This window comes from Aotus nancymaae, unplaced genomic scaffold, assembly GCF_030222135.1.
Source record: "Aotus nancymaae isolate 86718 unplaced genomic scaffold, 86718_ANA_hifiasm-v0.15.2.pri h1tg000040l, whole genome shotgun sequence".
Taxonomy (NCBI): Eukaryota; Metazoa; Chordata; class Mammalia; order Primates; family Aotidae; genus Aotus; species Aotus nancymaae.
The window spans coordinates 50,884,695-50,911,962 of record NW_026988454.1 but is presented as its reverse complement, the minus strand read 5'-3'; the positions used below and the strand labels follow the sequence as shown (position 1 = coordinate 50,911,962).

The window sequence follows — 27,268 nt, the reverse complement described above, 5'->3', positions numbered from 1 at the left end:
ATTTATGATTATAATTCAGTGTGCAGATGACAGCTAGTGAGAGTAATACCTGAAATTCAGGAGAATTACAGCTGAAAGAGGTCTCTTCCAACAAATATGGAAACTGAAGTTTGGACAGCCTAAGCAACTTGCTCAGAGTCACACAGTGGGAATGTGACTCGGTAGGATGTGAACTCTTCCTTTTTAATCTACACTGCATCGGACATAGCTAGGCCAGTGCTCATCTACTGATGAGGATTGCAGATCCTGTGTCCAAGTCACTTTCAAAAGGCAAGATTATTATAGTTACTGTCAAGCCTAGCCTTTATAATCATCTTGATTTAATGATCAAGTTTATATCTAATTAGCTTCTCCTAATAACAAAACTATTTTACCATAAATGGGTTTAGAAACCCTAAAATATATTTTGTATAACTAAGGAGGTATTATTTTTTGGGGTCTCTGACCAAAGAGAGGTGCAATTGTATTTTCTACTTTCCTTTGTAATAAACAGAAAGACATACAGGTCTGTAAGTAACAGTTAAATTCTTGTATTTTATTACTACAACTAAAATCAGCTATGGTCATTCTACTGCAAATTACACATTTTCATTTAGACCAACAAAAAAGTTTTTCTCAGAACAATTGTCATAGTAGAAAAAAATATTTAAAGACATATTTTAAACAATTATTTTGTGAAAAAACACTAGAATAAGGTCAGAAGAATTAAATTCTAAGCTGGATTTTCTTACTATATGTCCATGGTGATATCACATAAGTCTCAATTACACCACCAGTAAAATGGGGCTAATGATAGGTGATAGATGTTCTTTTTATTTCACAAGGTTCTTATAAGGGAAATACAGATAATAGGTAGGAATTACTTTGAAATTTTATAAAGAAAATATCAATACTATTAAAGTTTTTCAATATTGTGTTATAATGTTGCTGACTTTAAATTTTCTAAATAAATTAGTATGTCTTATTTAATATATGTAGTTGTACTTTGAAGTAACCACCACAAAAAGTTAAGTTGTATATGATAAAATTCTGTTTTAAAAATGGATGCATTTTAACATTGTAGGAGCTAGACTTTATAATTAGCTTGGCACGTCTTTTTTTTATACAAAATGCAAGGCCAACTAAAGATTTTTGCCTTCAACGATTTGGCTCTTGTCATGAGATTTCTTTTTAGACCACTAGATGGCGCAACTTAAGGTCTACTACTTATTAAAAGAAATTGTCAGAGGCCTAGTGACAGACCGACCTCCTCTAAGAAGAAAAAAACAAGTGAGGAAAACAAGAAAGAGGAATGTCATGAATACTCGAAGTTACACAGTCCTTCTCTTGCAAAGGCAGAGACGTGCAGAATGCAACGTAAGTTCAGGAGACCTGTTCCTACATGCAGTCTTTTTACTAACTCAGAGGGATCACTTCTGTCTGGGTATAGGTTTCTTCATCTAGTCAATTCTCTTCAAATGGATTCCTTCTCTGTGTTTTCCTTCCCTGGAAACAGGACAGAGATCATGAGTTCTATGGGTGCCATGGTCTCTAGGTGCTCAGTACTTGAGAAGGATGATGATGGTGTTCCGCAGAAGTGTGTGGTCTGAGAGGGCAGCCAAACAAATTTTACAGCCATTTGGTTCTATTCCTGACTCTGCTGTGCTCTGGGAGCAGTGTGTGACTACAGTAAACTTCTTCTGAACTTGGCCTAGTTCTCTGTAAACTGACTGTATCATTTGGCAGCTGCCTTCTCTGAGGAGAGTTTATAAGGATTAATGAGCTAATGCTGCCTCAGACCCAACGTTTTAATGAAAGCTGCTAATTATTAACAAAGCCTCAGTGGGCAGGTCCATAATTAAAGTCTGACCTTTCATCTGTGTCAAAATCCTCCTGAAATGGGTGACATTATTGCTAACAAGTAAAGGAACATTTTGCTGAAGTAAAAATGATTGCGAGGAAGGACATCAGGCCTTTGAAGGAAGGTGCAAAGAGCAGGGACAACCGACCTACACTAGAGAAGGGTGTAGGTGATGAATATTCTCCTCATTGACGAGAAAGAATCTTGCAGAGGAGTGGAAGTGGATCTTTTTCCTATTCACTGAGGACAGAAGATGTGGAAAGGAATTCATCAAAATGGTTGATAAGACATAAAAAGCTTAGAGAAGGGATATTTGGAAAGCAGATGTTGTACATGTTTCTAATAGGGGAGAATCAAACAGACCTGTTTCTAACTTGGTGAAAATTGTGTATCATTAGGAGGTCAAATTTCATTAGAAGCTTCTTTATTCTTTAAAGACAGAATATTATTTCTGAATATAATTTCTGAAATGGGGAACATTCTGGGTTTTTTTCATGGTCTCTTTCTGCTGAGATATGAATTCATTTTCTCTCTTATGCTCTCCAAAGAACATTTCTTACTAGAGTCTTCTTCAACCTTTTCTTTTTTAATCTGGAGCATTCAAAGAACTCTTGTTCTATTTCCACATATTGAAGACTTCATTGTCAGGTAAAATGAGTAGTTCCTAATGGAAGGCACTTGAGGAGCCTTTAAATGTGTTAGGCAAGGTGAAGAGCATTCCCAGGCTTCCTTCTGCAGAAGAAAAGGAACTTCCCAAGAAGCCTGAACAAAAGACTGCTTTTATTCCTTCTTCCTTCTTCCTCCCCTTTTCCCTTCCTCTTTTCTTTCAACTAATTTTTATTGAGTCTCTACCAAGTAAGAAGTCCTACATCAGGCCCCACATAAACATATACTTCCTATTGGCATATTTAATCTGGCTTTCAGCTCTGTAATTTTTCTGTGACTAATAGAGAATGGAGAATATCCTGGTTGAGGACCACAGGTAACAAGAAAGTTTTACGTGAGACTTCTTAGCCATTGCTGGGAAGGATTTATATGGGATATTTGTTAGCACCTGTTTTGAAGTTAATGACACTAATTTTTAAAAGTTATCGTTTTTATTTTCTACTAGAGAAGCCTTATTCCTTTATGTTCCTCTGATTAAAATGAATATGTGAAATTATCTCTTCTGAGTCCCGTCAGAAGCTTTTCAGTGATTTGAATGGTGCCCTCAGAGCCAAGAATAGACAGTAAGAAAGAACTGGAGAATCCTCCCTCCCATGTCATTGCACTACTCTAACTGGATCAGCCAATATTCTCTGGGCCAAGGGCATTTACAGTATTGAGCATATTTCAGATGATCTCTGACTCTACACCGTGACAGAATGTAATTCCAAGTTCTCAGCAATGAGGTTGTATATGCCTCTATTTCCAGTTGGTTACTGCTGTTTTTTCAACAGTTTGTGTTGTTCTGTTAATCATCTTTTTTAAAAATTTAGTGAATATATTAATAAATGGAAAAAGATGTGTACTATACGTATACAAACATATCCAGAGGAATAAAAAATTTGCTGGTTGTGCTAACATATCTTTAGAATGAAGTCTCTAAATCGCCCTTGAAATTATTTTCTTCAAATACCCAAAGCCTAACAAACAACCTTAAACACATGAGTCAGGTTTTATTTTCCACATTATATAAGTTTTCAAATTATTGGTCAATGTTCTACTCCCTTATGAATTTGCAAAACAAAATCTTAAATATTTCTTTCTTTTTTTTTTTTGAGACGGGGTCTCACTATGTCACCTAGGCTGGAGTGCAGTTGCACAATCTCAGCTCACTGCAACCTCCACCTCCCGGCCTCAAGCCATCCACCCCTCTCAGCCTCCTGAGTTGGGACTATAGCTGTACCACCATGCCTGGCTAATTTTTATATTTTTTTGTAGAGATGGGATTTCACCATGTTGGCCAGGCTGGTCTCGATCTCCTGAGCTCAAATGATCTGCCCACACTAAGCTGAATTTTGGCAAAGATCAAGAGAGAATCATTCTCAAACCAATGTGATTATCCTCATTATAGAGAGACTGTGTCTTACTAATCAAAAGGCCTAGGGGGCTACCAACTAGAAATGCAACAAAACACAACCATCTACATTTATGTATTACAAGTATTTACTTTCCATTAAAACAGCTAGTATTCTTGTAGTATTGCCCATATAATTAATTTCATTAAAAATTATTTTGTTTTTCAATCTACCATTTCAGGATCTTACTTATATTCTGACAAGATAGAAAGGGACTTTTTTTCCCCAACCTGGTTAGTGGTATGATAAACTCACTGTGCTAAGGTTGAAAGCCACTGGGATACCAGTTCCGACCACATTAATCACTAGCCATGAAATAATACAAGTAATAATATCAGTAAATGGAAAAATCTTTCATTTGGATTATGTTTTTAATGTAGAATTTCCCCCCACATATACTATTATTCACTGTTCATCATATTATTTCTGGGACTTAGGTTTCTTATCTGGAAAATGGGGATAGTAACTCCAATTCTGCCTACTTCAGAGGGTTACTGTGACAGTGAAAGACAAAGAGTATGTAAAACTGCATTTAGGCTCAGAGAGCATGATGGCATAGAATGACAGCCATTCGTGCACAGAGCCAGTTTGGCCATATATAACAATATTAAGGACTAGGAGAGAAAAAAAAATGAGACTGACTTAATTGTCAGTTGTGTAAACCTGGAGACATGCATATCTTCTGAGTCTCCCATAAATGAACAACACTACATTAATAACAGGCCAAGATTTTTTAAATCCTGTCTAAAGATTCATTTTCCAGTTTAATTTCTAATAAATGTGAGCTAATCCTGGATGATTCCAAGTTGTCTCCTACATATCAGGGCTATGAAAGTTCTTAAAACAAATATATTTATAGAAAGTTCTATTTTTCTCTTAGGAAAACAATACTCTGGGAATGACTACAACAATATTCTCTGATACTACCAAAAAGTATCTCCCTCCATGTGCTGAAAATGATCATAAAGAAACTGGTTTGGGGCATGCATGAGTCGGTATAATGAGCCCTATTACACTCCCCTTCTGTTTACCTTCTGAAAACACTTTTCCCAGTGTGAGACATAAACTCTGTGTAGAGTATATACACACTGTGTAGAGTGTGTAGAGTGTATGTCTCACACTGGGAAAAGTGTAGTCAGGAAAATCTATAGTTGCTTATAGTAGTCAGGAAAATCTACAGTTGCTTAAATGCATCTTTCAGTTCACAGTAGCTTTATCTCTGCGCTGAAATAAAATGCTTTTCAATCAGAATCTCCTTTCTCAGCACCTAACAACGAATGCAGAGATGGAAGCTGTCCAAGCTGAGAAGAAAATCACCAAATTCAAAAAGAATCAGAGATTTTCAAAATGTATCGGCAGAGCTAAAAACACGGTTACCTGGGCAATTATGTCTGTAATTTCTGAATAACTATGGCATCTTCCCACGCAGGATCGAGCCAAAAAGTCTTCCACAAGCCGCGTTCCAATGCCGTAACCCCTATGGATGAAGGAAAACATGTGGTCTGAAAATTCTAATTAGTGAAGTTTATCAGTTTTTAAGAAGGAATTTGTGTATTTAGAACTTGTGCAAGTGAATCACAAACCAAATCAAACGATGAGTCAAATGGCTTTTGGCCATGAGCTTCTTATTGGTCCCACAGACCACAGAAGCAGCAACACACCAAGGAAATATTAACTAGGCTCCTACAAGCAAAGGAGTCTGCCTAGAATCAAGACTGGCCCAAACTTGACAATATAAATTAAAATTAAGGGAGGCTGGTGTCTGTAGCTTACTCAGTGGCAACTAATTTTCTCATCGTTAGCTATTGATGGAAATCAAATGAGCATCTTGCTAAAGTGTCTGCTATGTGTGTCATATACGGATGCTTGCTCTTCTCTTAGCATCATTATCAGGGTAGAAGGGCTGGCATTTCCAGGATGGGCTGTGGAAGGAGGGGAAGAAGGGAGCAGAAAAAATTTTTGTTGCCAGTGAAAGTTTCAGCAACTTCAGACTCCGAAGTTTACCAAAAACACACACACACACACAGAGCCAGGTTCTGAAAACTCATTTTTCACTCCAGGGTGAAACACACACACACACACACAGAGCCAGGTTCTGAAAACTCATTTTTCACTCCAGGGTGAAACACACACACACACACACACACACACACAGAGCCAGGTTCTGAAAACTCATTTTTCACTCCAGGGAAACAAACTATGGGACTTAGGGGAAGGTATTGTATTATCTCCACCCCAAGAAAATAGCTCTAATAGTGCCTGAAGTACAATTTTGAAAACCTTTGATTGAGATGTGATTATACACACCGAATATGTGGCTAAAGTGGGTCGGCAAACACCTTCAGCAAGATAAACTGAGAAACAAGTAAATTTCCCAAAAGGACACAAAAAAGGTCGGAGTCTCTGTTTTATAAGAACTTTCAATCTAGTTGAGAAAATGTAACCTTCATGGTGGAAATCAAACGGAAGACTGTTTTTGCCAAACCTCTATCATAAAATTGGTCTTTTAATTTCACAGCCACATGTACATAGACAAGTGAAATGATTTCCAATGGAGCCACAAAATGCCCAAGAAGACACCACGGTGTTCAGATGCAATGATTACTCCCAAGGCTCTAAAAAGAGGTGAACTCTCTGGTGACTAGGTGGTTGGAGGGAGACAGATTTGATGTGAGAGTGCTTATAAATTCAGTAAATCTTTTGAGATTCCCGTTTATATTTCTGAGTGGATAGAAATATTCAGTTTAGGTTTCTTGACTTTAGAGAAAAATGGTTTATAATTTCAGCCAAGAAGCTCACACTGCAAAGACTTTTAACGATCAAAATGTCTACTTTACAGAAATAGTTGTATTAGGATTAAAAAATACTTCCAGTGTTTTTTTTTTTTTGTTTTTTTTTTTTGAGACAGAGTCTCTCACTCCGTCACCAGGCGCCAGGCTGGAGTGCAGTGGCGCGACCTCGGCTCACTGCAACCTCCGCCTCCCGGGTTCAAGCAATTCTCCTGCCTCAGCCTCCCGAGTAGCTGGGACTACAGGCGTGTGCCACCACGCCCAGCTAATTTTTTTTGTATTTTTAGTAGAGACGGGGTTTCACCATGTTGGCCAGGATGGCCTCGATCTCTTGATCTCGTGATCTGCCCGCCTCCGCCTCCCAAAGTGCTGGGATTACAGGCGTGAGCCACCGCGCCCGGCCTCCAGTGTTTTTTAATTATCGCTTTGCGTATCCACAGCTCAGCCACTGGGAACAGTGGTCAGAAGCCAAAATGTTATGAACTGTGCTATATCTACACATATTGCTTTGGTCAAAGGATATGTTTCTGCAAAGTAGATATTTTATAAATTAAAAATGTAAGAGGCTCTCAGCAGAAGCTATTAAGGAAATCTAAATGCGAATTTTTTTTCTTAAGGAAACATCTTTCTACAGCTTCTCAAAAATTTATTCTTTAATATTTCATTCATATTTGTTAAATATGTACTCAATTAGCTAAACAAAGGTTTTTTTAGTTTAGCTAATTAGCAAATCAGTGAGCTTTTTTTATTTTCTACAGCTATTTCACAAAGCAATGCAATTTAACATAAGTCAAATAAAATGAAGTAATTTCTGAAAATGCTATGTCAGATGTTTAAGTGTGACCTTAGTGTAAAATGACATTAACATTTCTCACAGCTATGAACAGTTCAGCTAAGGAAGTGACTGAAAAGTCTATAGGTGGACAGCTGGGCAGTTCTCTGTGAGTGCCCTTGACTAATTAAATAGAAATGCAAAGTAAAAGGCATGTGTACAAAAATAGAACTTTTTTAAAAGAAAAAGTATATGTATACAGAAAGAAGAAAAATGAGAGTTTTTTAAAAAGATCTTTCAATCTTTCCCTTATGTTGTGTTTTTCTGTATTTCAACTGAAAACACGATGAAGCCTTTTAAAAAGCTCTAAAATGTTAGGCTAACTCTCTCCTTCAACCTACCTAGATAAATCTTGTAACCCAGTACACATTTTCCAGTCTTTGCTCTGTTAGAGTCCTCTTCAGAGTTTATAAGAAGTTCAAAAACCATTGACAGATGTTTTATTGTTTGGCAATCATCTGATGATCATATAGTTATTCAGAGAAAATCAAAAGGTGGAATTTGTGCAGGAGGAATCTTCAATAATAAAGACAAAGAGAATGGGTCTCATTTAAAAAGAAAGAAGTAGTTTGGTTTTGTTTTGTTTTGAGACAAAGTCTTGCTCTGTTGCCAAGCTGGAGTGCAGTGAGTGATCTCGGCTCACTGAAACTTCCGCCTCCTGTATTCAAGTGATTACCCTACCTCGGCCTCCCAAGTAGTTGGGATTACAGCCACGTGCCACAACACGTGGCTAACTTTTTGTATTTTAGCAGAGATGGGGTTTCACCATGTTGGTCAGGATGGTCTCGATCTCCTGACCTCGTGATCTGCCCTCCATGACCTCCCAAAGTGCTGGGATTACAGGCATAGCCACTGTGCCCAGTTTGGGTTTTTCTACCTAATATGTTTTTAAGAAAAGGATAGTAATAATTAAAAAGCATTCAAACAATAGGAATGCTATCTTAAACAAAAGAAACTCTCCCTTTAATTCATAATTCCCAGTTTCCCCATCTTCACCTTAGGAAACTACCATTATGAGTTTCTTGCATATCTTTCTATAGATGGCCTGTGTTTGTGTAAACACATATTTATATTGGAAGGAATTGTGTTAGAACAAAAGACTTCTGAAAAGAATAAATTTGATTTGTTCTCGTGTTGTTAAGAGAACAATTTCAATTTTACCACATCTTTTGTTTATAAGCAATTATTATGTCACTTATAATTAAGAAATTATTTCTAACTAAAGAGAAAACATCCCACACTCGATATTCTTATCAAAGAAATTCCTTCCTATTACTTTATTCTATCAACCCAAATGGCACTTGTAAGAAATTATGTTCAGCTTTCAGATGTGATTCATTGAGACAGAAAAACAGCTGGTGAAATGAAGTAAGAGAAGTCATCAGAGGCCGAAAGAATGCAGGTGATGTAAGAAACAACAGACATTCTGTAAGAATGAAAGACTTCTACTTACATTTTATCTAAATATTGATTCACATCTTCATCTTTCTCATAATCCTTACACAGCTGGGCAACCAGAGCTCCATAGGTAAGGACAAAGAGATCTTTGTTCTGGAGAAAAAGGGGTAGTTTCTTGTTATAGGCAAGTTACGACAGTATACTACTGTATTTCTTTCTTTTTTTTTTTTAACAAAATCTGGTTAGGAGTAGCCTTAGAGATCATCTGTACATTTTTTTCTTCCTCCTATTATTTCAACAATTTGCTCTTTGAAAACAAATTATATTCACATTTGGATACATTGATGTGGGTAGGGGAGAGAGAGCTATTAAATAAAATTATTTTCTTTTTTCTTTTTTTTTTTTTGAGACAGAGTCTTGCTCTATTGTCAGGCGCCAGGCTGGAGTGCAGTGGCACAATCTCAGCTCACTGCAATCTCTGCCTTCTGGGTTCAGACAATTCTGCCTCAGCCTCCTGAGTAGCTGGGACTACAGGTGCATGCCACCACGCCCAACTAATTTTTGTAATTTTTAGTAGAGATGGGGTTTCATCATGTTGGCCAGGATGGTCTCAATCTCTTGACCTCGTGATCCGCCCGTCTCAGCTTCCCAAATGCTGGGATTACAGGCAAATAAAATGAATTTGTTAATATAAGAACATCTTTCTATGCATTTGCCTAAATGGTAACTTGCGATGTATTTTCATGGAGACAGTTGTTTAAAAATACTAATTTGTAACATAAATTTCTGTTTTTCTAAAATATAGGCCAACCATGTTTTCAGCTGGAAGAAATAATTGGATAAGACTTCTCAGGAGTCTGCACAATTCCTAATGGCTCCCAGATCTGCCAAGGAGACCTTCGAAATAAACCCAAATGTAGCAGCAAATTTGTGAGTTTCTTTTCTTTTTACTTAGAGAAAAAAGGGGAATGTGATATTTCCTTATAGATCTCCAAAATATGTCCCATTTTTAGAGTGAATTATAAATGAAAACTAAAACTTAAGACAATTTAGGTTTGACTTAGGGTTCTTAGAATAACCTAATAATAAATCACAAGAAATGCTGGTAAATTATCAATGAAAAGTCTGCTCAACATATAGGAGCCACAGAAGAAGACAAAGTGCAGTCATATACTAATGCTACAGCATAAAGATAATCAAAGGTGAATGGTGGGAGGTGAGAGAGAGAAAGAGAGAGAGACAGAGAGAGAGAGAGAGAGAGAGAAAGAATGATGAGTTTGTTTTGACTGGCAGTTAAACAAAAGAATTTGAAAAAGAGAGAAGTAGAAAAAAATTATACCCTACCTACATGCGATGGCCTCAGCATTGTGTCCATTTACAATTATGGCCAAACTGAAATAATGGAATTTCTTCTCTGTCCCTGATAGGTGGGCACTACTCTATCTTGAAACCTGTTTTATTTTCAGCCAAGTTTCTGGTTCAGTACCCGTAAAGGCCAGCTTTCTCTATTCTGCTTCATGGCCAAGGACTGTACCTTGAACTACCTGTTCAGCTGGGTCTCAAATCCATACCACAAATGCCAGGAAAGGTTAACATAAATTTATCTTCATAGTTTTTAAAACAATAAAAATAATCATATGAATATTTGAAAGAACATGGTTAACTATTTCAGTAGGTTATGAATGCATCAGTATAAAAATACATTTTAACTACTTTATAAAATCAAGTGATTTAGATATAATATGAACTATGTACCATATTTTTTAGCACTTGAGAGCCCCACAGGAAAATAAATCAAGATCCCAGAATGCCAGCAGAGGTATGTGCAGGCATTTCAAACTGAAGTATGCCCTTAGTCACTACAATTCTAAACACCAAGTCTGAAATTACTTAATTATATCAAATCCCCATCAGTCTTCTGAAATAATTAACAGAATTTGAAAGTTAACAATGAATTTTTATATCTGTAGCTTCTGAATGACTAAAACTATAAGAGAGTATTAAAGCATGTTATTTAAAACTAACCTCCAAAAAAATAAGGTTTGTAAATAACTCTTAACCTCGAATAAAGAGAAAGAATAATATTACATACTAAGTTACAATAAGTCTAGGAAACATTTTTAAAGGCAATTCTTTAATACCTAGTTTTTTGACGACCTATTTCTATTCAGTTTTACACATAATCGACTATTATATATACATACATATATATAATTTCCTATTTCCTGAAGTATGAAATACAAAAAATGGCTTAATCTTTTCATATTTTCTGTCAAAGTCAAGAAAATAGACATTTGTATGTGTATAATTAGTGAGAAAAGAAGACCTTAAAGTCTGTATAAAGAATTGGTTATTCTTTGTGAGCAAGATAATCATAATTATTCCTAGATGTGTCATTTAGGATTCACCTCACTGAACACTCTCTTTCCTCCACTAAAAATTCTTACAGCATCACTTTTTGAAATAAATCAGAAATCACTCAAGAAAATATTTTCTCTGAAGTAGAAAAATCTCTCTTTAGAAAGATCTTACTATTTTATGATATGCTGGTCTTTGGTGTGCAGGGCGAGACATAGTGCTTGATAGATGAAGAATGTGATCTTCAATTTCTCTTGGTTTTGCCTGTTTCTTTGAGGTGTATCAGTCCATGTCTTCTTGTTTGTTTTTGTAAGCTCTTCCTTGCTTTCAGACAGGAGTGCTACTTCTGCACTCTATGGCTTTTGTTCTTTGCTGAGCTGAAGAGGAAAATAACCATGAACAACAAGATTGTCTTATAGCCACGTAACTTTCCACAGATCAAATAAAATGCTTCATTTCTGAGGATGAATTGTAATCTAGAGCCATAAAAGCTGATAGTGTGAAGTCAGACCTGAAGCACTGAGACACAAAAAATTCTTTAGCCCAAGGGAGTTCAAGAGTGGTGTTTTGTTCTTATGCCAAGGCATTGTTTTAAAACCACAAACAGAAACCTTCACAATCCAAGATAGATCTAAATGTTAGCATTATTCAGTCTTGGATTGATTGCTGTAAGAATTAGAGAGACAAGATCAGCAATCTGTAGGTAATAAATCCTGAGTTCAAACCTGATCCATTAACATCAATGGTTATCACATTTTCCCCAAAACCATAGACCCCTAACTTGTGTGATTGTAATATTCAAATATATCTGGTAACCTTTTTTTCTTTTCATTAGCATTAACCAAGAACATTAATGAATGATAGAACAAGCAATATTTTCTTACAAAACTGTTGTTCAAAATGGGCGCTCTACAGTGTAATAATGTATAATGATACTAGTAGAGAAAGTAAGCCCTTAGCTTTCTTTTGAGAGTTCCTGAGATGTTAGCTATTGAAGCCTCTCTTTATTTACGCAGAAATATTTAAAGTTCAAATAAAAAATCCTTTCATCTTGACAACTGCAGGGTGCAAGGAGGATCAAAATTTTTCCAGAAATAGAAGCGGAAAACTCAGTCTAGGAAAGTAGTTTTCTACTACTTATAGTTTGAGTCCATTAGTCCTATTTGTTCTGGCAAATTCTTGCTATAAAGTGACAGACACAGGAATACTTCGAAGAAAAATGTGGTGTAGTTGAAACAACCCAGGAGGATTTGGAAGGCTCAGGCCAAGTTGCAGATCTACCATTTGCTGGCTATGTGACTTTGGGCAAGCTATTTTATTGCTCTATGGCTCAGTTTCCACACTTGCAAAATGGAAACAATATCACCCACCTCACAGGATAATTGTGAGAATCAAAGAGACAAGATGTGCCATAAACACATTAAAATGCACTATATAAAAACTAGTTACTATAAGTTATTCTTGTGGTGGGATAAATTGAATGGAATTCTACAATATATAATGTATTTCCATCACTGCTTATGTTCTATGACATTATGTTCTCAGGAAAATTAATTTTACTTGGTTATGGGGTGGGAGTGAAGAGTTTTTTAGCAGCAATTATTAACAACTTATATGTATATCAAATTTACAATTTAAAACATGGTTTTCATTCTCTTTATCTCATTTTAATTGAAACACAATCTGTGAAATAGTACTGTAATCGTGACCATTTTACAGGATAAGAATCTAAAAGCAGAGAGGTTGAGAAATGTATTCAAGGTTATGTGGATGTTGGCAACAAGAGGGATTTGGGCTAAATTTGATGATTCCAAATCAAAATTTTTTTTACTGCACATACTCTAATTATGTTAGAGCAAACTTAGAGGTAGACTCACAGAAGCTTACTAAGGTGTAGTGACAGTGTGATGCCGGGTCAATTTGTGGACAATCTTGAGTTCTGAGTAAGATACCCCAGAGAACAACATAGAAAGTGCCTGTGTGCTTGCTGGGAGGTGACGGCGGTAGTGGAATCAATTTCACTAAACTCTAATGGCTGTGGTATGGTCACATTAGGGCCATTGGGAGAATTCAGGATATCATTGGGTGTATTTGAAAAAGCCAGCTTTTACTTCAGATTGACATGGCTCTCTTCTGCCCTATGACCTTCTAGCCAGGACATAGAGCTTGAGGAAGGAGCAGAGACCCTGCCAGGTGCTACTGTACAAAGCATAACCTGCATGACCACAACTGTACTCACCATCACGGGGGACACTTGTTTGCTGGTTTTCAGACTAGAAAGCCCCTGACGCTTCAGTAGCTCTTAGGATGCAAGTGAGCCTTGTGTTCCCAGACTCCTTTTTTAATGTAAAACTACTCTTCCCTTAAATAGAAGAAAGCACAGAGACGATGTTTCAAACAGGAGCATGATCTATAATGTCTGCCCTGGCAGTCAACTAGGAGAGAGAGTTACTTCAAGATAATGCATAAGCAAAGTTGTTCCTGTTTTACTAAGAGTTCTTTAGGCATGCTAGGACTAAATTTGGAACTGGGATTAGGAGAAAGACGCATTCTTCAGTCTCATAAAACTGCACTGCAGTCAACCAACCCAAGTAAATGGTGACTTGAGCTATGCCCCTATGCTGATCCTTTGAGAATACTTGGGCAGCAGAGTAGACACTTGGGAAGGTGCTATTTAGAGGATGACATACACTGATATGTGGGTTTTATGATCACCCGCAAACTATCAGAGAAGACAAAGCTACTTCTAGCTACCATAACATCTGGTCTAAGGACTTATTATTATGTTTTTTCAGCTTCTTTTTCTATTTAAGGCTGCTTTTGCTGTTTATTTTAACCTTATTTCTCTACATAAAATTGGTGTGTGATTTTCTCTGCACCCCATTCCCCCTGAGGATAGCTCTAGTGCTCAGATCCAACTTCCTTTAACTGTGTGTCCCTGTATGCTTAGTAAACAAGCTGATGTGTCCCTGCTGAGGAGGAGACATTTGATAGCTACACATTGGATAGACAGGGGACAGCAAACTATCTTTAACAAGAGACCATTTGACTATAAAGACTGCTATGGTCTGAATGTCCCCTAAAATTTATGTGTTTAAACTTAATTCCCATTGTGGTAGTTTTAAGAGTTGGGCCTTTGGAGAAGTGATTAAGTCATGAAGGCTCTGCCTCTGTGAATGAATTATCACCTTATAAAAGGGCTGTAAGGAGCTAGCTTAGACTTCTTGTGGCTCTTCTGCTCTTCTAGATATAGCAACAAGGTGCCATCTTGGAAGCAGAGAAGAGCCCTTGCCAGATACCAATGCCAGCACCTTGATCTTGTACTTCCCAGCTTTCAGAACTGTAAGAAATAAATTTCTGGTGTTTACTAGTCTGAAGTATTATAGCATCATGAAAGAACTAAGAAAACTACTCATAAACGTAATCATTCACAGTCATTGACAAGTTACATACTGTACTGCAGATGAAGTGGTTAGTTCTTTCAACAGTAAACAATAATAAAAACTTGGAAATGTATCATCTACAAACTCCTTTACAGCAAGAATTTTACATTCCAATAGTGACTTTTTTTTTTTTTTTTTTTTTTTGAGATAGAGTCTTGCTCTGTCACCAGGCTGGAGTGCTGTGGGTGATCTCGGCTCACTGCAACCTCTGCCTCCCGTGTTCAAGCAATTCTCCTGCCTCAACCTCCTGAGTAGCTGGGATTATGGGCATGCGCCACCACGCCCAGCTAATTTTTGTATTTTTAGTAGAGACAGGGTTTCACCATGTTGGCCAGAATAGTCTCGATCTCCTGACCTCGTGATCTGCCCACCTTGGCCTCCCAAAGTGCTGGGATTACAGGTGTGAGCCACTGCACCTGGCCCAACAGTGACTTGTAGTCAATCAATCCTCCATTCTTTCCTACAGAATTCCCTGAAAGAATGGTCTACAATTTCCTTCCCCACTTCCCCACTCCCCATATACAGATGCTCCTCAACTTGTGATAGGGTTATATCCTGACAAACCAATCAGAAGTCAGAATGCATTTAATATACCTCACGTACTGAGCGGTGTAGCTTAACCTAGACTACCTTAACATGCTCAGAACACTTACATTAGCCTACAGTTGAGCAAAATCATCTAATGCAAAGTCTATTTCATAATAAATTGAATATCTCATGTAATTTATTGAATATTGCACTGACAATGAAAAACAGAATGGTTGTATGCATATTTGATGTAGGGTTTCTACTGAACGTATATTGCCTTCACACAATTTTAAGGTGGGGACCATCTGTACTTTAATTGTTGATTTTTAAATATAAAAATTATAAACATAAGGAAGCTGGGCATGGCGGTTCATGTCTGTAATCCCAACACTTTGGGAGGTTGAGGTCAGTGGATCACCTGAAATCAGGAGTTCGAGACTAACCTGGCCAACATGGTGAAACACCATCTCTACTAAAAATACAAAAACATTAGCCAGGTGTCTTGGAGGGCACGTGTAATTTTAGCTACTCAGGAGGCTGAGGCAGGAGAATCACTTGAAATCAGGAGGTGGAGGTCGCAGTGACCCGAAATCATGTCACTGCACTTCATCCTGGGTGACAGAATGAGACTCCGTCTCAAAAAAAATGTATATATATGTAAAAAATAAAAATAAAATTAAAATTATAAGCTTAAGGAAAGATGTGGTATTTACTATCAAGCTTTACTGATTATGTCACTATATACACTTCAAGCTTTGCTTTTTAAAATTATTGTTTTGATACGTGATATCTATGGGGTGCATGTCATTCCTTGTTACATGGATAGAATATACAATGATGAAGTTAGGATATTTCAGGTATCCATCATCTAGAGTATTTATCATTTCTATGTATTGAAAGTATTTCAAGACCTCTTTTCTAGCTGTTTTGAATGTACAATACACTATTGTTAACTACAGTTACACTACCCTACTCTGCTATCAAACATTTGAACTTATTCTATCTAGCTGTATATTTGTATCCTCTCTTCATCCTCCTACTCCCACACACACACCCTTCTTAGCCTCTGATGCCTATCATTCTACTCTCTATCTCCTTGAGATCAACTTTTTAGCTGCCATGTTTGAATGAGACCATGCAATACTTGTCTTTCTGTGCCTAGCTTATTTCACTTAATATAATGATCTCCAGTTCCATCCATGTTACTGCAAATAACATAATTTAATTCCTTTTTATGGCCAAACAGTATTCCATTGTGTATGTGTACTATTTTTTTAATACATTCATCTGTCGATGGATTCTTAGATTGAGTTGATTCTATATCTTTGCTATCATGAATAGTGCTGCAGTAAACTTGGGGATTAAGGTATTGCTTTGATATACTAATTTTCTTTCTTTGGAAGTCCCAGAAATGGGATTGTTGGATTGTATGGCAGTTCTGTTTTTATTTTTTTGAGAAATCTCCATACCGTTTGCCATAGTGATTGTACTAATTTACATTCCCACCAACAGTGTGTAAGAGTTTCCTTTTCTCCGCATCCTGGCCACAGCTCTGTGTTAAGCAGTAAGGCAGTGCTAACACAGCTGAAGTTCTTGTACCCTCCTTAATCCTGTTCTTTCCTCCTCTGGGTAATGTCAACATCACCCAGAACTCGATATTTATGTTTCCTATGTTTGTTTTAAAATTCTATATGTGTTAGTATCCATAAAGAATACGTAACATGATTTTGAATGTTTTAACACTTTGTATAACAGTATCATACAGCCTGTATCCCAGAGCTTGCATTTTTCTCTCAGAGCTATTTGTCAAAATTCATTCATATCCATATCTGTCACTGTAGATCATTTATTTTCACAGATTTACAGCAGAGGATCAGCAAGCTTTTTCTGTAAAGGCCAGACAGCAAATATTTTAGGCTTTGCAGCCATACAGATTCTGTCACAACTCAACCCTGCTGTGGTAGTAGAAGAGCACCACCACACCATTTAAGAAACAGGCATTGCCATGTTCCAATAAAACGTTATTTATAAACACTGAAATTTGAATTTCATAAAATTTTTACACATCAAAAAATATTTTTTAAACTTGTCATTTATTGTGTTTTATATTTTTTTGAGGTAGAGTTTTGCTCCGTCATCCAGGCTGGAGTGCAGTGGCATTTTCTTCGTTCACTGCAACCTCCATCTCCCAGGTTCAAGTGATTCTCATGCCTCAGCCTCCTAAGTAGCTGGGACTACAGGCATGCGCCACCAAATCTGGCTGGTGTGTGTTTGTGTGTGTGTGTGTGTGTGTGTGTGTTTAGTGCAGACAGGGTTTCACCATGTTGGCCAGGCTGGTCTTGAACTCCTGACTTCCAGTGATGTGCCCACCTCGGCCTCCCAAAGTGCTGGAATTACAGTATTGAGCCACTGCACCTGGCCAATTTTTCAACTATTTTAAAATGTAAAAAACATTTCTTAGCTCATAAGCCATACAAGACCGGCAGTGGGCCATATTGGCCTGTAACTGGGTTTTTTCTTGTGTGCTGAAGAGGCACAGCTCCACCGAGAGAATGCTATGGGTTCTTGGTCTCTAATCTCTTAAAGAATAAGTGATGGGACCACTGCAGGTGTGCCATATGCTCGTAAAAGTAATTGGACCCAAGAAGTGTTGCAGAAAGGTGATTTTATTTAGGTAGAGAAAAAAGAAGAAGAGAAAGACTTCCACGAAGAGCGTGGAAGGGGATTCCAGAGGGGAAATCCGGCCAGGTGTGTGGATATGGACTTTTATCCTGGGAGGAACCCCCATCTTCTCCAAGACCCTGGGCCAATGAAAGGAGTTCTTTAGAACTTCTGTTGGAGTGATTGACTTTTAGTTTCTTCCCATGCCCGCGAAATTCAAACATAAACCATTAAATCTCCTGGACGGAGAGAGATGGGAGGGGGGCATGGCACTGGAAAATTCTTGCCCCTAAAACTACGCCCCTTTGTGGACCCAGAAAGAGAACACATTCCCTCAGGCCCATGAGCCAGTTGACTCCTATTCTAAAGCATTCTAATATCATGGTTTATTAATCAATACATTTAGGCAAATAATATTTGGAAAAACTTACAAAAATGTTTATACTTTATTTTTAGGGTATAGGATACTATTTATCTATCTATCTACATGTGCGTGTATATATATATATCACTATCTCTTAGACAAAACTTGCTAAGTTTGTTCTTTGTATATTTTATATATTTTCTGATATTTACTTAATTGATTTATTTCTAATAAAAGCATATTAAAAATATCTTTCCATGATAATAATTTTTCCTTATAATTTGATCAATTATTGCTTTATATATTTCAAAGTTATGCAATCACAGACATACAAGTTGACAATTGCCAAAATTATTTCTTTTGATACTTTTTGTCTTTAGGTCAGTTTTGCCTTCTAATAATATTATTATTCCTATTAATATATATTTCAGTACCTTTATTGTGAAGCACTGTGTGTGGTATAGTTTCGAGAGTGTTACTTGTAAGCAGCATGACTCTATTTTTCAGCGACTTTCTAGGTAGGTTTAATCTAGCTCGAGCATGGTGGTTAAAAGCATATGTCAGACCACCTGCGTCCCAATCCTGACACTTTTGTTCATCTGTGTGTGATGGACAGAAGTGCCAGAGCAATTTCCCTGGGTAATCTCTCCACACTTCAGTCTTCTAATCTGTAAAAACGTTGAGGATAATGTTAGTATCTCATCATAGGGTTATTGTAGGAACTAAATAACATAAAGTTCTTAGAGCGGTGCCTACTGTCATTAATTGTTAGCTGTTAGAAAAAAACTGTTGTGATTATTAATGTATTTAGTCCCATTCCTATCATTATTTTCTGTTTTCTCTTTACCATCCTCTTTCCCTTGTTTATCATCTCCTTTCCTGCCAATATTTTTTGTATTTTCTCTTTTTTGAATGATCTGTGCATTGTATTTCTATACTTTTAGTGATTGCACTTATACTGCTGAAGCCACCAAATAAATCAATACAATTAACATTTCCGGCATCTCTGTTCTAGTTGAGTTTTCTCAGATTCTGTTTGTCTATTTGGCATCCATTAATTACAAGGTCAAATAATGGCCAAGTTGCTTACATCTCCCCTGTGATCAGAGCCCATACTCTGAACTACTTCCTTATTTAATTCTCATATACCAAGCCAATATTTACCTACCCCTAAATAAACTATGGCCAGGTTGCAGGCAATTAGGGCTAGCCCCTGTGTCCTAAGGCCAATCAGAATTGTTTAAGCTAGCCAACCCTAAGTGTTTTCCCTGTCCTGACTTGCCTTTTCCACAGAGTGCCCAATAAAGGCTCTAGCTAGGCTTTCCCTGCCTCCTTCTGTCCCCTGACCAAACCTGATGCACCCTCATGACCTTACGTGGCAATAAATTCTTTAACTGGCATTGGCATCTTTGTGTTGTCACTCGGTTACCTCTCTAAATTAAAATTCTGCTGGCACAAGTTGATACAACCCCAGAATTACAAAGGGATATTTCTCATATTCCTTTATAATCCCTCTTTTCTTATCCTTACTTCCAGACTGCCTAGACAAGCACTGGTCTGTTTTCTGTTGGTGTAGATTAATTTATATTTCCTAGAATTTTACATTAAAAGAATCATACATTATGTGCTCCTTTTTCTAAATTCTTTCATCCAGAAAATTATTTCTGAATTCATTCATGTTATCGTATTAATATATATTAGGTTGATGCAAATATAATTGCGGATTTTGCCATTACTTTCAATCATTTTATCCTTTTATTTTGCTGAGTGGCATTCCATTGTATGAATGTATAATACTTTATTGATTCATTCCTTTGTTGATGAACATTCGGGTTGTTTCCAGCTCTTGGTTATTCTAAATACAGTTGCTATGGACATTCACGTGCAAGTTTTCATGTAGACATGTACTTCCGTTTCTCTTGTGTAAATAACTAGGAGATAAGTGCTTATGTTATATGGCAGATGTATGGCTACCTTTTAAATAAAATGACTGTTTTCCAAAGTGATTACTCCATTTCACATTCTCACCAACAGGGTATGAGAATTTCAGTTGCTCTACCTCCTTGCCAACATTTGGTATAGCTAATATTTTTATTTTAGACATTTTAGTAGATATGTAGTGACATCTTATTATAATAATATATTGCCTTCGTTGTATCTTTTGAAATAAAAAGTAGTTATTTCTCAAGCTAATGAACTTTTAAAAGATTATACTTGTGCCCATCATTTTTTGCTCTTGTGTCTTTCCTCATGGCTCATTTTCCTTTTTGCTGTAATATATCCTTTAGTAATCCTCCTAATGAGGTTCTGTGGGTGGTAAATTCCCTTAGCCTTGATATGTCTTTATTTTGCTCTGTCTCGAATTTGGCATCCATTAATTACAAGGTCAAATAATGGCCAAGTTGCTTACATCTCCCCTGTGATCACAGCCCATACTCTGAACTACTTCCTTATTTAATTCATTTAGTTTGGCTGGTACTAAGCACTCTGAAGATGATGTCTTCTGGTCTTTATTGTTATTGATGAGAAGTATGCTGTCAGTCATCGCCATTCTTTTGTAGGTTATCTGTTTTTATATTTCTGGTAGTTTTAAAGAATATCTCTTTATTTTTCACATTCTGCAGTTTTATTCTGTGTCTAGTTGTGCATTCATTTTTCTTGATATTGCTCAGAATAACCAACATTCTTTGAATATAAGAACTTTTCTTTGATTCTTCAAAGTTCTCAGTTATTTCTTTTTCAAATATTGCCTGTCTATTCCTTCTTCCTTTTTTCTTCCCAAACTCCTACTAGAAGATTGTGTAGTTGCTTAACTGTTTTCAAAAGTAATTATTTTATTTCTTTGTTTGTTGGTATTGCATTTTGGGTGAATTTCTCAGTACTACATCTCCATTCACTAATTATGTATTTAACCATGTCCAGTTAAATTTTTCAGAAGAGAAATGTATGTCATATTCACTTTTTATAAACCTAGTCAAGCCTAGTTCAGTGACCTTTTATAGAAATTCTATAGTAAATATTTACTGATTAAATATACACAGGAAAACATCTTACTTTTTGTTTATAGATATATAACTTTATTAAAAACCAAATATCTTATTTTCATATAACAGAAAGATACATACAAACAAATCTACAACTTAAATTTTTAAGCAGCACATAGCGATATCTGTCAATGCAAGCAGAATTTTAAATTTTTATGCAAAGTTAGAATATTTTGCTGTGATTTGGCTTTAGGGGCATCTAGCCTTGTTCTCTCCTTTGGGAAATCTTTTGAGATCTTCTAGCAGAACCCTTAGGAACATTCCAGCCAGACCTAAATTTTGGATTGCTCCAGTATTTAATAATTTCCATCATTCATTTTATTATAATTTTATGGTGACAAGATCCTGGTCTAGTACAAGTTTAAGAATGTCTCTGTTTTTCTTTCAATGCTGTATTTGCTGGGGCTCAGCATTTTGTGTCATACAAAGCAGCACATAGAAAGATGGAGGCAGTCTGCTTTCTGAGCAAGCCACCCTCCTTTTATTATAGTACAAAGATACATGAAGAAACTCCCCCCTTCATTCGTACCTAAAGAATGTCTCCCTCAATTTCTCTCAGCTGTAATCATTCTGAGCTCAGTGTTTTCAAAGTACACAAGGAAATGTGCTAGAATCCTTTAAACATGTAAGGATGTTGGGCTACTTGACACAACCAGTTAAACCAGTAAGATCCCATAAAATGGCTATAGCTGGTGGAGTCTAATGATCAGAAAGGGCCACTAGCTGATTTGTGTAAGAACTTCCCATGATGTGCCCAACTCTCAACAGTATTGTGTCTTCTCTGCAAAGAAATGGAATATTTATCAATTCTTTAATTGCAGCCTTGACTACTGGTGGGCAACAACTCTTCTCCTCTTTCACATTCAGCTGTCCTTGTCAGGTTGGAAAAAATTTCTATTATGGTTCTGCTTTTCTGGTCATTCCTGCCTTGATCCTTCTGATCGCTGGCTTTGCTCTGAGAAGCCAAATGTGGACAATTACTGGTGAATACTGCTGCAGCTGTGCCCCTCCATACAGAAGAATCAGCCCCCTGGAGTACAAGCTGGCTTGCCTTAGGTTCTTCAGCATCACTGGGAGGGCAGTTGTTGCTCCATTAACCTGGCTGGCAGTAACCCTGCTGACGGGAACGTACTATGAATGTGCAGCAAGTGAATTTGCATCTGTGGACCATTACCCAGTATTTGATAATGTCAGTGCCAGCAAACGTGAAGAGATCCTAGCTGGGTTTCCATGTTGCCGATCAGCTCCTGATGACATGATCCTAGTAAGAGATGAAATAGCTCTTCTGCACAGATTCCAGTCACAGGTAAGTTTTTAGAATTTTTTCCCCTGCTATATTATCCCATAGAACGACAGTCACTGGAAACATTTCAAATTCTTACTGCTTCTCATATTCTCTGATTATAGAACACAATACCAGATGCTGTTCATCAAAGTGAATTCTACTGAGTGAATATATAAAGTTAGGATGTTGGGCTTTGGAGTCAGCGGAACTAAGTTTTAGTCTTGCTTTGCCACTTATTAACCTGCAAAACTTTGAGTAAAATGGAGATATTAATGGCACCTGCCACATGGGGTTATTGTGAAGAATAAATGTACCAATATATCTGAAGTGCTTAATATGATTTCTAGAATCCATATTAAGAATAATAGATTTTAGATATTATTATGATTATTATTGCTCTATTAGTAAACCCCATCTTCTGCATATATATTCTAAATATGTATCCTTATATAGTAATATCTCATCTAAAATTATAGGAAGCTTAATTATGATGAAAAATAACTCCAATTGTGATTCTAAATTTGGTGTCTATGGATAGATTTATGACAGAAAGTGGGGTGGGGTGGGAAGAAAGCCTGAACCTTATTACATGCATAGGTTAAATTTTTAAAGTGCTATTGTGCATTTTGTCAACAGATAGAGTGACATTGGCTCTCATCAATTTCTTGAAGGGATTTGAAGAAAAAACACATTTTGAAACCACTATCATATAGTAAAAACATGGCTTTTTGAAACTACTTATTGCAAAGGCATGCATAGTTTTTGACTGGTAACCTTAGAGTTATTACATTTTAGAAATGCTAAAGTTATTTAGTTGGAAAAAGCTATTATCAAAACACAGACTATCAAGTTATGACAATATGGCCCAGCTTAAAAAAAGTTAGAAATCCCATTAAGATATGCTATGTCTTAACTTTTTTAATGCTAGCCCTAATGCTCAGACAGAGGAGCTATGTAAAAATATGGAAAAATTCAAAAAAATCAATGGAAAAATTATGACTTAAAATAATTTTCTTGCTTAAGAAAAGCTAAAATGTAATACGCATTGGTAAGATTTTCTTAAAGGCAAAATAAAATGTATTATTAAATGCATACACAGATTTCTGTAAAGACGATTTCACAGTTCTGAGTATCATTGCTAGTGAATATTTTTGTTTTTGTAACAACAAAACATATTAATTGATGTACTTATCACATACTATCTAAATATTTCATATCTTAATTATAGTCCTGATAATATTGAGAGATGGATATTACCACCCCATTTTACAGATAAGTAAATCAAAGCTCAAAAAGTTTATGTAACTTGTATAATTCAGGGCTAATAAACTGGGACAAGATATCCCAAGATCATGCTATTTCCATTTCACTAAGATGTCTTCTGTGACTGTCTCAACTTTCAATAACATTTCAGAAATTTACATTATTTTTCAGTTAGATTTTTGTGAGTTGACCACAAGATCACCTTAATTTCAAATCTCTTATTTGCCCATTCCCCATTCTAAAATATCTTCCTGACATTAACTTTACCCCATTTCAATCTACCTTCTAGAAATATGCCAAAAATATCTTCCTAAGTGCAAATTGAATGATGAGATTCCCTCCCTATTGCATATAAAGTCCTTCAGTAATTTTCTACTAACCTAAGGACAAATCCAATTTCTTTTCTTTTTTTTTTTTTTTGAGACGGAGTTTCGCTCTTGTTACCCAGGCTGGAGTGCAATGGCACGATCTCGGCTCACTGCAACCTCCGCCTCCTGGGTTCAGGCAATTCTCCTGCCTCAGCCTCCTGAGTAGCTGGGATTACAGGCACACGCCACCATGCCCAGCTAATTTTTTTGTATTTTTAGTAGAGATGGGGTTTCACCATGTTGACCAGGATGATCTCGATCTCTTGACCTCGTGATCCACCCGCCTCAGCCACCCAAAGTGCTGGGATTACAGGCGTGAGCCACCGCGCCCGGCCGACAAACCCAATTTCTTGTCATAGCATACAAGGCTTCAACATCTGGCCCTTGACCACTTTTACATGAACCCTATGACCATGCGAGTCCAAATTTCTTGAGGTCCTGCAAACTATTCATGCTATTTTCCCATTTTCTTCCTCTTAGAACTCTCTTTACCTTCTTGTATCTGATGAACTTCTTTTTAATAATTTAGATTTTTGCATCATCTCCTCTGGGAAGTATTCCTTGATACTCCTTTCCCTTAAGTGAGTTCATTTCATTGTGCTTCCTTAAGTGCTCTGTTTACTCATATCAAAAACTATCTCATTGTACCATATTTCTTGGCGTGCTCATTTGTGTCCCTTTTCATGCTTAAAAATCACAAAGAAAATGAATGCATCATTAATTATTCACATCTGAGTTCCCCATAACCAAGCACATGTATTACACATGGGGGAAGGTCAACCTGGAGCTCAGTAAATGATCGTTTATAGGTTAATGGGCATCTGGGATGGTTTTTCCTCCACCATGCTGGCCTCTGTTTAATTAAACGGCAACAAATGTCACTTTGTAGATTTCAGCCTCCGTAGAGTACAACTATCCCACTGTGCACACACTGGGAACTCCAGGCCTGTTGGTAAATCACAAGATGCAGAAGAGGATTTCACTACTCAAACTGTGGCTGCATACTGCCGGCATCCCTAAATATGTGGAACTTACCTCTCTCACTTTACCTAAGAAGTGTAAAATATTGAAAACAGTACAATAAAAAGAAAAAATATATAAGAATAGAAAACAGCCATTTGAGTCAATCTTTAAAAGCCAACGCTAAATAGTCTCAAAAATGAGTTCATTTTCCTTTTAAAGTATGTTTCAAAGACACATAATAAAACTGGTCAGCAAATTATTATTTAAGGACAAGGGAAATGAAAAGGAAAACAATAAGGTACTACATGGCACAGTGACTGTGCTATTTATTTATTCATTTATTTATTTTACATTTTTTTTTTCTTTGAGGTGGAGTATCACTCTGTCACCCAGGTTGGAGTGCAATGGCATAATCTGAGTTCAGTGCAACCTCTGCCTCCTGAGTTCAAGCAGTTCTTGTGCCTCAGCCTCCCAAGTAGCTGGGAATACAGACGTGTGCCACCATGCCCAATTAATTTTTGTATTTTTAGTAGAGAGAGGGTTTTGCCATGTTGGCCAGTCTGGTCTCAAACTCCTGGCCTCAAGTGATCCGCCTGTCCTGCCTCCCAATGTGCTGGGATTACAACTGTGAGCCATCATGCCCCCAACTATGCTATTCATAATACATTTAGAAACATGAGTCTGTTCACTGGCTTGCTTCTGGCTTGCTTCTTTAGCTGCAAAAGATAAGAGGAAAGAGCAACTCAGGAAGAAATATCAATGAATACTTGTTGGCACCTCATTGAAGACACCTTAGGTTACTATTATTATGTATCACATCATTTTCGTCACCATCATTATCAAATATTTATTAAACACCCAAAGAATGCATAGGCCTATAGGTGATAGTTGAGAAATACAGTTGAACTAAAAGCAAAGAAAGGTATGTATCATATGTAAGTTAATTGGTGGGTTATAGCGTCTGTCACTTCAAGGACAGTACTTAGAATCCATTCCAAGTTAACTGGTCAACCTGGGTTTTGAGTTCTTTCTAACTCAAAAACCAAGTTGAAATGACTGGGCCTATGCCCTCCATCAGACCTATTTCCAAATCACATCATTAGTACCTTGTTGATATATTAAAGATGGGAAAAACAAATTTTATACCCATATTTTAGCTCTTAGTTTTGTAGGAATCCCTCTTCTCATGGCTGTTGCTTGAATATTTGATATACTGATACTTCCTGTTTTTCTTTTTAATAATGATGTGAAGATGCTAGGTTGGATTTTGATCACCTTGGCAACCATCGCTGTCTTAGTCTCCTGCTGTGTGGCAAGGTGCTGCTCTCCCCTCACCTCTCTGCAACATTGCTACTGGACCAGCCACCTCCAGAATGAGAGAGAACTCTTTGAACAAGCAGCAGAGCAGCACTCTCGGCTCCTCATCATGCAGCGCATAAAGCAGCTATTTGGCTTCATTCCCGGAAGTGAAGATGTCGAACACATCCGTATTCCTTCTTGTCAGGACTGGAAAGATATTTCAGTACCCACTCTTTTATGCGTAGGTGATGACTTGCGAAGTCACTATAGCTTCCTTGGAGATAGGGTGGATGAGGATAATGAGGACGACAGATCAAGAGGTATTGAATTAAAACCTTGATTTCAGCACCTTTTACAAGTCAGATTGCTTAGCAGATACTTGGCTTTTATGATCAAGATGTTTCAGTGTAATCTCTTCATCTTTTTCTTTCTCTTCTGATATTTCTTTATATAAGTACATCTCAAATATTTCTAAAATCAATTTGTTAGATAATTGTGCCAATCTCTCTTTTTGAAATTTTATCAATGGTCTGGTAATGCCTAGAGTGTCATTTTGGCCTAATTAAAAACAGTATGGAATGTGAAGTCCCATGGAAATTTGCATCTTAGTTCTGTTATTTAGTAGCTGTGTGAAAATTAATATTTCTGAGAGCTATTTTGTTATCTGCATATTGTAGCTACCTGCTAGAGCTATTATGAGAATTAAACATGATAACACAAAGTGTTTAGCACAGTGTTTTTCATAAAAAAAGATGCCAATAAATGTTACTTTC

The 27,268-nt window shown here is 36.8% G+C and overlaps 2 protein-coding genes across 4 annotated transcripts in view; one reads left to right on the top strand and one right to left on the bottom strand.

Annotated features, from left to right (window-relative positions):
- Positions 1-11,493, bottom strand: part of TRAPPC3L (trafficking protein particle complex subunit 3L) — a 44,885-nt gene extending 33,392 nt beyond the window's left edge. The window contains exons 1-3 of the mRNA XM_012460423.2: positions 11,452-11,493; positions 8,975-9,072; positions 5,278-5,377 (exon numbers count right to left, since the gene is read on the bottom strand). Coding sequence (XP_012315846.1) covers positions 5,278-5,377; positions 8,975-9,072; positions 11,452-11,493 — 240 coding nt within the window. The remainder of the gene's footprint in view (positions 1-5,277; positions 5,378-8,974; positions 9,073-11,451) is intronic.
- CALHM4 (calcium homeostasis modulator family member 4) lies at positions 1,266-27,268 on the top strand. 3 transcript variants are annotated; one of them, XM_012460421.2, is made up of 5 exons: positions 1,266-1,356; positions 6,419-6,525; positions 9,725-9,849; positions 22,185-22,623; positions 26,449-27,268. In XM_012460421.2, exons 3-5 carry the CDS (start codon positions 9,791-9,793, stop codon positions 26,833-26,835), a joined length of 885 nt encoding a protein of 294 aa, XP_012315844.2. In that variant the 5' UTR covers positions 1,266-1,356; positions 6,419-6,525; positions 9,725-9,790; the 3' UTR covers positions 26,836-27,268. The 3 variants fall into 3 exon arrangements, with proteins under 3 accessions (XP_012315844.2, XP_064216832.1, XP_012315843.2); XM_064360762.1 differs by lacking the exons at positions 1,266-1,356; positions 6,419-6,525 and adding exons at positions 8,819-8,923; positions 9,028-9,049; XM_012460420.2 differs by lacking the exons at positions 1,266-1,356; positions 6,419-6,525; positions 9,725-9,849 and having other exon boundaries at positions 22,059-22,623.